At 42.2% G+C, this 12,136-nt stretch overlaps 2 protein-coding genes across 4 annotated transcripts; one reads left to right on the top strand and one right to left on the bottom strand.

Annotated features, from left to right (window-relative positions):
- Positions 1-215: 215 nt before the first annotated feature.
- ngly1 (N-glycanase 1) lies at positions 216-6,946 on the bottom strand. The gene is made up of 12 exons (XM_026155575.2): positions 6,751-6,946; positions 5,378-5,492; positions 5,032-5,241; positions 4,263-4,425; positions 3,957-4,176; positions 2,961-3,082; positions 2,523-2,668; positions 2,095-2,205; positions 1,830-2,015; positions 1,382-1,567; positions 856-1,033; positions 216-771 (listed from the first exon to the last, which is right to left on the bottom strand). The coding sequence occupies exons 1-12, from the start codon at positions 6,849-6,851 to the stop codon at positions 596-598; spliced, it is 1,914 nt and encodes a 637-aa protein (XP_026011360.1). The 5' UTR covers positions 6,852-6,946; the 3' UTR covers positions 216-595.
- On the top strand, positions 6,600-12,097 carry oxsm (3-oxoacyl-ACP synthase, mitochondrial). 3 transcript variants are annotated; one of them, XM_026155576.2, is made up of 3 exons: positions 6,600-6,720; positions 7,276-8,325; positions 11,233-12,097. In XM_026155576.2, exons 2-3 carry the CDS (start codon positions 7,331-7,333, stop codon positions 11,633-11,635), a joined length of 1,398 nt encoding a protein of 465 aa, XP_026011361.1. In that variant the 5' UTR covers positions 6,600-6,720; positions 7,276-7,330; the 3' UTR covers positions 11,636-12,097. The 3 variants fall into 3 exon arrangements, with proteins under 3 accessions (XP_026011361.1, XP_026011362.1, XP_080151929.1); XM_026155577.2 differs by lacking the exon at positions 6,600-6,720 and adding an exon at positions 7,127-7,190; XM_080295803.1 differs by lacking the exon at positions 6,600-6,720 and having other exon boundaries at positions 7,130-8,325.
- Positions 12,098-12,136: the final 39 nt, after the last annotated feature.

The following is a 12,136-nucleotide window of genomic DNA, read 5'->3' as shown; positions in this document are numbered from 1 at the left end:
CATTTATAGTAACCCTTCCTCCTTTTTTCAACACAAGATGGCGGTAAAAGTCCGTTCGAGCTTCGTCACAGCAGGCAGCGTAATATTATTAGTGCTACGAATACGTTGTTTTACCTTTACTCCAGGGTTACCACGCGCCCTCACGTGTTTTCGTTAATTCAAATCTTACCACGAGAGCAACACAGCATTATTAAATGTACTATCTGACACATAACTGAATATTGTAGGTAAACAGCCCATTTTTAATTTGCAGATTTAACATCAAACAGTTTATTAGTAACAACAGACCTGCAGTACTCGGACCCTAACAGAACAGAGTGTGAAACGTCTCCACGCACTACAAATTGCAAACACATTTACAGTGGAGGGAAACATTGCAAAACTATATGGCTTTATGGTTAAAACTGTGCAAGTCTCATGTTAAATGGCCTTCAGTCAAAGTAAGAGATTAAATTGTGTGACAGGAATGAAAGTCATATCTTAATGAGTCCATCATTAGGCCATGCATGTCCAATCATCCTGAGGAATTCTATATTGCACTGAAACTACAACCCAAACAGCTCTGCATGTCAGAGTGATCAAGTATTTTTAAGTGTTAAGCATCTTGAAGATGAACGATGACTTCAAACGTAGACTCCTCCGTCTCCTTCAAGCTCTGTCTGAACAGCTGAGAATGCTGCCATGCCGTTTCCCCCGTGCCCCCGCTGACTTCTGCTGCAACGATGAACTCTGAAGAGCCACACAGACTGGAAAAGGACTGCGCACTGCCATCTAAGAGTTCAAAGGTGGGGGAGGAAGTCAGGTGGTTTCATGGCAACACAAAACAGGATGCTGAATATATGTAAATGCCGATACCTCCGGAGAACTCTGCAGTAAACGGGCCCGAGCGCAAATGCCAGCAGGCTTTCCCAGAGTGGTAGGTCTGGCTACTGGCCATGATAGAGACAGACTTTATCTTCATTCCTGCTGGAGCAAAGTCAAACTTCCAGCTGATTCCTCCTGCAGGAGAGCCTTCTGTCCGAGCCAGGTACACCTAAAGAAATGCAATCACATCCACTCCGTGGAAATCCAGATTTTCTTGCCACGTTCACTCAATGAATTTTCTCTATTTTGCATTAAGAGACATTTCCACACCTACTGTTATTAAACATTTTCTAACCTGATAATTGTATTTTAGTTTTAAACTGCTGCTCAGAAAAAATAATTGTATTTTTCTATGCTGTTTAAAACAAACTCAGTAGAATGAGCTCTAACAGAGGTTTGGCACTGTCCATCTAGAACAGGAGACCAGCATTTGTTCACTTAGTGCTTGACAATTATACATATACAGAGAATAAAGGTAAAAGATAACGACACTGCTATAAAACAAAAACAAACATACCATCTGCCAATCATGTTCCACCTTTCTGAAAATTGACTCCGTGCTCCACGCGCACTGAGACCAGCTCTGGATCAGTTCAGAGCCATTGGACACTCGGCAGTACTGGTCTTTGGAGGCGCTGTAGCGTATATGGAGCATCCTGTCACTCTTCTCTTTGTCAGTCGGAGTGAACACAAAACCTACAGCCTGGAAAGAAAACGCATGCTTTTTCAGTAAAATGTACACTTCCAAACGGTGAATCTACTCAACAACTGAAGAGAGGCCGCATCATCAAAATGTGTTACTGAGAAAGCTGTGTGTTTATTGCATTGTTGTGTCATTTTCTGTACATGTTGATGCCATAGCTACAGCAGAATCAAAAGGATATTTAGTATATTGCTGATAACAAGAAGCCTGTTTAAATGTCTGCTCAAACCGATGCCAGAGGCCATATTTTGTTGTACCGTACCTCTGTGGAGGTTTCTTCATTGCTCGCTCTGGTCTCTCCCCGAGCTGTTCTCCAGGCCAGAGAGCCAGAGTTGCGCCCGCCTAGCTCTCCTGCTTTAGGTTTCTTCGGAGAGATGAACTCCACCAACTCGACAAGCAGCCTCTCTGTCAGTTCTTTCTTCCTCTCTGGACTCAGGAACTGCTGCCGCTTTAATGACAGAGCAGCAGGTGAGTGCTTTACACCAGAGACACCACAGTAATTAGTCTGTTAAGTGAGTTAGTCTTACCACTGCAGAGAGCCTATTAATGGTGTGCAGCAGCCAGGCCTCCTGAACCCTGGTCCTTCTCAACACAACCTCTGGATGATTGCAGGAATACCTCCATGTCACATCAACCACCTACAGCACAAATCCACACACACCCACAACTGTTCAAACAACCAGCTGTAATTATCTGAGCTGTTCTTAAGCTAGTGAGGGCTATCCCCCCCCAAAGATATAAACATGAAAGAGGCCGTGTCAAAGACAGCAATATAATCTCATATATACACTTAACTCAACTTTGACTTTGAGGGGGAGTCGATATCTAAACACAGAAACATCTATACCTCAACACAAAGTGAGAAAGTACAGTGCAGATAACAGCATTCGTATTAAATAATAATACAATAGTAGTACAAGTTACAACAGTACTAGCATGTGTCCATTTCTTGTACCTGGTCCTTGGAGAAGCCCAGAACATAGGCCAATTTTTTCCCCCAACCGACCTCATACAGAAGAGGCTTATCACAGATATTCTCACATGGATCACAGTGTAGCCAGCGGCGCTGAGAGACAGAGTAAATCTCTGTCCACACATGGTCTGAAACACACAGGGAACACGACTCATTTACACACGTGTGCACCAGCACATCACGCAGGAATCTTAGGAGATGTGATAACGTTTTCTTAATGTACAAGCAGGTATGAGCCTGTCCTGTCAACATATACACTGAAGCTCATCTTTTATGTTACTTAAAATGATACAAACTCAAGTTAAACAGTCTGTATGATCCAGTGACGCTGAGAAATGTAAGAGCACGACAGAGCAGAGTAAACTGACATCTTTCCTCTTTGAGCAGAGAAGCAGAAAAGGTGTCCAATGACGTATATACCTGTGCTGTCCCAGATGTACCTGGCCTCAAGGCCAACAGCCCTGCAGCACAGGGTGAAACAGTTGGCCCATTCCCCACAGCGCCCTCTCCTGGTTTCCAGCAGCTTCTCAGGACTGTTATACCTGGTGTTAACAAGAACAGACGAGGCATCCAAAATATGCCAGCCACACACACACACACACACACACACACACACACACACACACACACACACACACACACACACACACACACACACACACACACACACACACACACACACACACACACACCTCATTTTGTTATGAACTTCACTGATGTGAATGTTACAGATTCTGAGATCCTTCTGTGACGCTCGTTACAGTTGTATCTCTATCACTACAATCAGTGGCTTTACTGTATTTACACGTGTTTCTATCTGGCTTTGATCCCAGTCTTCAGATGGCAGGAGCTCAGGACAGATTTGATCCAGCGTTTACAAACTAACTGTTAAAACTACGTCAGCACCATCATCCTTTATGATGTAGTTATCAGTAAGATATTGAACTCCTTGTGCTGTTCACAACTATTTTTAATAATGCTGTTTAATATATCCCATATTCTCTGAAATTTGTGTTTATTAATTTTCAGTATTTCTTTCTACACACATTCCAACATTTGTTGTTTTTAGGTTTTAGAGTTATTTTCTGCCTCTGTAGGTCTTTGATTTCTACAGTGAACATCTGAATATTTCTTTTTCTTGCATTTTGTAAACTTTTTGTGATCCAAGAACAATGTGAAACAGAATTCTGCTTCTCTTAACAGTTTTTAGTTAAAACATGTTTTGTTTTTTGTTGTTTTATGTTTCGCTGCCCATATCTTTGTTAACTACATACCTTCATATGCTACATTCTGCTGATGTCTTCGTTTTGTTCTCTACATAGAAAATTGTTCAGCGAGCAGTGGAAAGCAACATATCCCTGCCTAACTCGCCGTACTTGTTTTGCAACCAAATGCAAACGTATAACCTACACTCACCTAGGGAATCTGGTGGAAACCCGGCAGCTCTGACAATAGTGGTTTTCCACTCGCTGGGCTCCCCAGTGGAGGTCATCGGTGCTAGGACTGAGAGAGGGAGCGTTCTGAGTCTGTCCTCCACAGAGGTGGCAGGGCAAACGGTCCACCCAGGTGAAGAAGTCATTTTTGAACCACCTGAGCAATTCCAGCACCAAGAAGTCTTCTATTCCAATTTTACATTCTGAAAACAGGACAGCAAGTCAAAAACTTCACCACACACACACACACGTTACATATCCAAGTTTTCTGTGGGTGAAATTTTCTTACTTGGGTCAGACTCATTAGCCTCCTTCAGCTTCTGTTGAGCAGCAGAGTACAGCTCCTGGTGAGGGATCAAACTCCGGGCTTTCTGCTGCAGCTCAGGGTTTTCATAAAGCAGCACATGTTGGAAGTTTGTTTGAAGAGTCACAAAGAAGCTCATGCTGCTCTCCTGACACAGAGGCAAATAAACAGACAGGTCTCCAATGTGTCATTCAAGGAAGTGAATGTTGTTCAGGCGTTGTACAGGCATTTGGCGGAAGCTTAAAATAGTGCTATTAATAATTTCCTCACTAACTACTGAAACTATGATGTCCTATAACTTGAAAGCATAACTGATATAAAGTCACACTGCTTTATTTTTTCAGTTCTCTGTCCACGTTGTAGAGAAAATATCCTCTGTACAGATCAGGAAACTGAAGATCCTTTCAAAATAAAAGTAACAAAAAGAAGATCCTTTGTGTTTTTGGCTTATAGAGTGAGTCTTGTTACCCATAATTAATAACTGTATCACATGACTTCAGCTAAATCATTGTAAGATGTCCCAGCCCTGGAATGCCAGGTGGTTTGGTCAGCTGTCCAATATCCTTGGATGAAAATCCACAACACAGTTACAAACTAATGTTCAAAGTGGCTAATTTCTGTGTTATATTCTTTATTTGTCACAAATCTGTCCAAGGAGGTCTCTATGCTCTGTAAAAAGAGGATAGAGTTGGCATGACCAAATTTAATCAGGGTTTCTCTACTCTCTGATTCATCAGTGAGTGTCTTTATTTACCACGGACGGTGGCTGCTGTGCTGGTGATGCTGCCGATAGGTTAGCCGCAGCAGTAGAGCTCGCTGCTGCTGAAGCTGCAGCAGGCACAGGAGCTGGTTGGACAGGACATCCCTCACGCAGCCTCTGGTCCCTTTCTGTGGCAATAGATTCCCTGATGAGCTTCAGCTTTTCCACTGATGCAGACTTGGGGAAGACTAAGTGAGTCTCAGCCTGGCAAGAGGTAGTTTGCTCACAGTCAAGCAAGTGAGAAATGTCCAATGGATTTCTAGGCAAGTTCTACACAGCAAAAACACCAGCTTGCTTCTAAAATAGAAGCCACCTGGTACAGTAGAAATGAATAAATTACCTCCTCAAATCCCATCTCAAAGAGACATTCTACAGCACCTTTGACAGGCAACAGCTTTGTGGAGAAAGTTGGATTCCCAATGCGTATTGATCTGTATTTCTCTTCATTGGGATACCTGTTAGAGATGACATAATAGTAATCATCAGGAATACTGACTGATACTAACCAATCGCACATTTTCAGTGTTGGCATTTAAGTTGTCCAGTATCTGCCAGCAGATATAATGTGCCTTGAATCCACTGTTTTTCTACACAAGTATCAGCTAAGCAGACAACATATATGGATTACTCTATTGCAAATTATCGTGGGCCCTCTGCTTCACTAACTGTCAATTTACCCCCAAAAAAATCATGGTTCAAAGTTTACACATGTACACTGATCACTATAAAATGTTAGCTTCATATATAAAGTACTTTTCCAGATATCTGAGGCAATGTTTGAACATGAACATCTCAGAAACTATTACAGATATTTCAGAATGCTACGAGGTTGCATTTTACAATTACGCAAAACAAAACATGAAGAATGCTAATTAGAAAATGTGAAATTCATAGTCACAAAAACTAGAAAGTTTTATTTTTATTCATTTAAATTTCACGATACAGTGACAGTTGTGACGTGTTGTACAACAAAAACAAAATAGTAATAGGTATATAGATATACCATTCAGAAACTGCTGCTCGTTGTCTTCTGCAGTGTTAAGTTGGTTTCAGTGTGCTCAAACACGGGGCAGTTCATATTTTGAGAAGCCAATACTCAGACATTTTTTGATCCGCCTCAATTTACAGATCCTGATTTCACGTTTACAGTAAGAGAGTTTGTGTGGGGGCGGGTTTCTCGTGTACCTTCTTCCTGACGTTGCTATCACTTGGTATCCCTACATCTATCATTACAGCTGACTTCCTTTTCTTGTCCACCGCCACTATATCTCTGGTTGGTTAGCCATAAGCAGATGGTCAAGCAGAAAAATAAAACGAACAAACAAACAAACAACAAACCCCCAAAACATAATTTTCAGATGAAACGACCCACGTGCAAACCAAAGACACCTATGGTTATGACACATACTTCTGTGGTCGTTTAGAGTAGACTAGCATTCACCTTTATTGACACCTGCACTGACATATTTAGCGTTACTGTCCTTGTAGCAATAAATCGCTTAATCAACGTGTAAATATATAAATGTATTTTACATAACCAAAAACTGTTTTCTGTTAAGTCATTTAAACCCATTTCAATAGTTATGCCCTGATTTTCTAGGATTCGGCGAGTGACATAAAAGCTAAAGGGCATTACATTAACGGCTACAAGCGTACAAAACACCGAGGCTCGACTGCAGCTGGGTAAGCTTTCCTAGCGTTTCGTTGCCTTACCTTATAATGTTGTCCGCGTATGTAAGTAACAACTTTGTGACATCTAAGAAGACTTCATTTGGATTCTCACACAACGTCGTGACCGCTGGTGAAACAGCCATGTTGATATTTCTTGTAAAAAAAATGGAAAAGTCTTGTAAGTTTTCAATGCGCTAACGCTAAGTAGCTACTTTAGGGTCCTAAAGGAAGCTGCCCCATCACAGCCTGAATAAATGTTTGATTCGTCTGAAGGACTTAAAAAAATGTGTTTGAATATTTTTGCCATAATTATCCACAATTAAACACTTTTATATGTTTTCTTCCTGTGGTATTGAGTTGGTTGATTTTTGTTGGCCATTTAAATGGATCTGGCCTTTACTAATACTACCTAAATACAGCTGAAGACAAACACAAGGAAGGCATGGACACGGACATCATAAATAACCGCTAACTCTAGTCTGGTCTGTTCTGTAATTAGTTTATGTAAGTCCGTAATTTATATATTTTTTTCTAAATTATATTTCCTTTTTCCTCTGATATTTACAGTAAAAACTCCAATCCAACTAAGCCTGAAGCTGTCAAAGCTTACACAGACAGCAGGATGTCTGTTTTTTCACTGTTTTGTTGGAATAAACTACGGTTGAGACCACAGAACATAAGGACGCTTCTGCACAAGAATGCCGGTGTTTGTCCGAATCAGGAGTCTAGGCACCACAGCTCTGGGCGGCAACAAAGAAGGAGGGTTGTTATCACAGGAATAGGGTTAGTTTGTCCTCTGGGCACAGGCACTGCTCTGTCCTGGGACCGTCTGATCAAAGGTCAGAGTGGGGTAGTTTCCCTGGACTCAGAAGAGTACAGGACTCTCCCCTGTAGAGTGGCAGCTCTGGTGCCCAGAGGAACCAAGGAGGGTCAGTTTGAAGAGGAAACATTTGCTTCTCGTAAGGAGATCAGTAGCATGTCATCAGCAACCGTAATGGCCCTTGGAGCTACTCAGCTGGCCCTGGAGGATGCAGGCTGGTGTCCCAAAAGCCCAGAGCAGCAGCTCAGCACAGGGGTGGCTGTTGGGATGGGCATGGTGTCGCTGGACGAAATCGCTCGTACCGCCTCCCTCTTCCAAGAGAAGGGCTACAACAAAGTGAGTCCATTCTTTGTGCCACGCATCCTTGTCAACATGGCTGCTGGACACATAAGCATCAAACACAAGCTAAAGGGTCCCAATCATGCCGTGTCCACCGCTTGCACCACAGGTGCACATGCCGTAGGTGATGCAGCCAGGTTCATCGTTCACGGGGATGCAGTTGCTATGGTTGCAGGGGGCACAGAATCCTGTGTGGGGCCACTTTCATTAGCTGGCTTTGCTAGGGCCCGTGCCCTCGCGACCAAATGGAATAACAACCCTACACTTGCTTCAAGGCCTTTTCATCCAGAAAGAGAAGGTTTTGTAATGGGAGAAGGAGCAGCTGTGCTGCTGCTGGAGGATCTGAACCATGCAGTGAGTAGAGGAGCCCGGATTTACGCAGAGGTCCTGGGTTATGGGCTCTCAGGGGACGCTACTCACATAACTGCTCCTACTGTGGATGGTGATGGGGCATTCAGGTGACTCATTTCAAAGTTTTCTCACTTGATGATGCTGTTTCTTATTTGTTTGGTTTTTTTATTTATATATTTTTCAAATATACTGATAATCAGTAAAGTAGGGTAAGAACAAATATAGTTACTTCATGCAGAAATATATGCCCAAAATTTCATAAGTGGTGTTTATGAAACTGTGAATTTATAAAACTGGATCCCAGATAGAAGGACCAAAAAAATGGATGGGATGCAACAGGTACATATCAACCATGCAGTTCCATGTAATGTTTGTAGTCTTACTGATGGGTGGCAGATGATGTGGTGGTTAGTACTCTTGTTTCTAGTTTCTAGTTTTGCCTAGGACATTTCTGTGTGGAGTTTGCAGGTTCTCCCTGTGTCTCCATGGGTTCTCTCCAGGTACTCCAACTTACTCCCACAGTCTAAAGACATGCATAGGGTTAGGTCAATTTGTAAATCTAAATTCACCATGCTGTGAATGTGAATGGTTGTCTGTTCCTATGTGGGTTGGGTAAGTGGAAGAAAATGAGTGCACATTAGACTATATGTCAGAGTTTAAGCCACATTTTTCGAAAATAAATACAATTCAATTTTATTTATATAGCACCAAATCACAACAGCAGTCGCCTCAAGGCACTTTATATTGTACAGTAGACCCTACAATAATAGATACAGAGAAAAACCCAACAATCATATCACCCCCCGTGAGCAAGCACTTTGGCAACAGTGGGAAGGAAAATCTCCCTTTTAACAGGAAGAAACCTCCAACACAACCAGGCTCAGGGAGGGGCGGGACCATACTTGCCAACCTTGAGACCTCAGAATTAAGGACACATTCAAAAGGGCTGTTGTGGGGGTGGCTGGAAACAGCGGTGGTGTCCAAATTCAGAGGCTGCATCCTGTCCTTCGTGGTCTAAGTGGGCCGGGTCCTCCGAAGGCCGGGTAGGCTGGAAGTGAGCGACTGTGAAATTGGACGGTCTAGCCTTCAGAATTACGTCACGAGCTCTCTCGGTGTATTTAATCTAATCTAATAACTTTAACCTCAGCCAAACCAATTTACTCACGAACAAATAAAACACTGAAAAAAGCCAAACAATAAAAGTTATCTGAGTGACTCATATATCATGTTTAACCTGAGTAGCGAAAGACCGCGGGGGTTTGAAAACGATGTGCCGGGAGTTGGCTGTTCTCGCCGGCTCAGATATTTGAAGTTTACACAGCTACATTCTTGTCTTAAAATATGTTAAAAGTTTATTTTGTGACCCAGAAAGAGAAATAAGAGTAATATTAAAACTTATTAGCTGCCGCCATTGTTGGAAATTTGAATTGGCTGGGCCGCGCTATGAATTCTGGGATATGGTTTTTCAGTTTTGTTGTTCAGGTGGAAAATCATCAGGAGATATTCGGGAGAATGGTGGCTCCGGGAGATTTTCGGGAGGGGCACTGAAATTCGGGATTCTCCCAGAAAAATCGTGAGGGTTGGCATGTATGGGCGGGGCCATCTGCTGCGACCGGTTGGAGTGAGAGAAGACAGGATAACAGACATGTTATTTTAGATTCATACAGCACTCTATTCTATTCTATGCAATTTAACACTTTATCTAACTCACTCTCATCTCAGCCATGTTAGAGTCACAAATTACATGGACACATGTCTTTGGACTGGACCACTAATTGTAGGTAGGCTATGGTAGAGAACGAGATGAATATAGGCTGCTATGTAATTGTATCCATACCTTGTATTACCGTTACCAAGTTAAAGTACCTGTGCTTTAGAAAGAGTTTTGAAATATCATTTTTCAGTTGATTATGAAAATATTATTCTGGAAACAACCTCGGGTTTACAACATCATTGATCAGCTGTGTTGTATGCTGATATGTGTAAGGCACAAACACTAATGTGCTGTTATTTCTCATGTTCAAATTGTGTGTGCTGCTTTTTTTATGTTAGTCACAAACACACGAGTGTAAGATTAGTTACAATTTATATTTTCCATTTTTTAGACTACTGACATTTTGTTGCATCCACCTGGTAGCAGCATCGTAAAGGATGGATGAAGGGGCAGGAGAAGGGTACCGCCTGAGTGAGAGCCAGCAAGCATGTTATTTTGCTGGCCTAATTAGTTATACAGGAAGCTTGTTGCTTTGTGCTTGGTGGTAAGAGTGTTTTACCAGGTTGAAATGTTGAAGATGAGTAAAGATTTACTTGTCTTCCTATAAAAAAATCTTAAAATGCCTGTGATGCTTTAAAAACACCAACAAGCCTGGACTGGTCTCTCTGTTCTGTATGTTAATTGAGTTTTCTATCAGAGGTTTGGGGTTGTTGAGGGATTCTGTCCCCTTAGCACAGCTTCTCTGTCTTAGTGATATTATGTCCAGGCTGTTTATTTCCTGGAAGTATTCACATAAAGCATTTGTGACAAACTAGGGTCAATACGCTGGCATGCTTTTATCTCTTAAAAGTCTCAATCCTTTCATTGTAGCAGATACTGGTGTAAACCACACAGTATAAAACATGGATGTAGCCATCATAACAACATCTGTTAGTTTTGGACCTCACATTTTATAACTTGAACATTAGAAATCTGGCCTATACCATGATTTCACCTTATATGGATACAACGGGGGGGCAAAGCAACACTAAGGCTTCTTTCACAATTTGAATATAAAGAGAACCAAGTCCTCTTTATAGCGGTTACAGTTTCAGTCAATTGTTATGGGTATGTTGGGTGTTTCCTTTTACAGAGAAGTCTATATGACAACATCCTGAAAAAAATGACTTGAAATCTGTGCTGACATGTAAACATTCATGTCTTTGTTTAAATGGAGCAATAAGAATCTGTAGGGTAGCAAAAACAACACAACCAAGAAACAAGTTATCCTTAAACTTCCTCTTTCGTACCCTCTCCACAGGTGCATGTCCGCAGCCTTAAAAGATGCAGATGTCTCTCTGGCTGATGTCACATATATAAATGCTCACGCCACATCGACACCTTTGGGAGACGCAGCAGAAAATGCAGCCATCAAGAGACTTTTCCAGCAAAGTGCTAGCATCCTGGCTGTGTCCTCTACCAAGGGGGCCACAGGACATCTGCTCGGGGCTGCTGGGGCTCTGGAGGCAGCTTTCACCGCTCTGGCCTGTTACCACAAAGTCCTGCCCCCAACCCTTAACCTGGACCGAACAGAGCCCGAGTTCGACTTGAATTACGTTCCCTGCACAGCGCAGCAATGGCAGACTCGGGGTCGACGGGTAGCCCTCACAAATTCATTCGGCTTCGGCGGCACCAATGCCTCACTGTGTCTCGGCAGCATCTGAGGACACACTGGGAGCGACTGGGAAGTTCTCCTCATTGACCAGATCCCATCCAGGCATGACACATTTACTGAGAGTAGTGATGTTGGCTGTTTGCAACAATCTGCCCTGGATTTTTATGGAAAAACATCGTTTGGAATTTGTTCCTTCAGTCCATGTGTGTGTGTGTGTGTCTGCATCAGCTCCATTTCTGTTTGAGGGATTCAATTCAGTTCATATCTGGCAAACTTAACGACTCTCTGGATTCTTTAAATGTGCAAAACCCAATCATTTCTACAATTTACCATATTTATACTAACATAATCATGTCCAGACAACACATGAATGTCATTTTAAAAAAGCATCAGTTGTCACCATAGTGAGCTGCTTGGAAACAGGAAAACATTTCAGCATCTAAGTTTGTACCTCGGGTTTAAATACAGCTCACTAGTGTCAAATCTTGTAATAAAACACAAAGGCTTAAAATTGTTTTAGCCATTGTATTAATCTTTTATTTGCACTGCA

The sequence above is a fragment of the Astatotilapia calliptera genome, chromosome 22 (genome assembly GCF_964374335.1).
Source record: "Astatotilapia calliptera chromosome 22, fAstCal68.1, whole genome shotgun sequence".
NCBI lineage: Eukaryota > Metazoa > Chordata > Actinopteri > Cichliformes > Cichlidae > Astatotilapia > Astatotilapia calliptera.
This window is presented reverse-complemented; position numbering and strand designations above follow the sequence as displayed.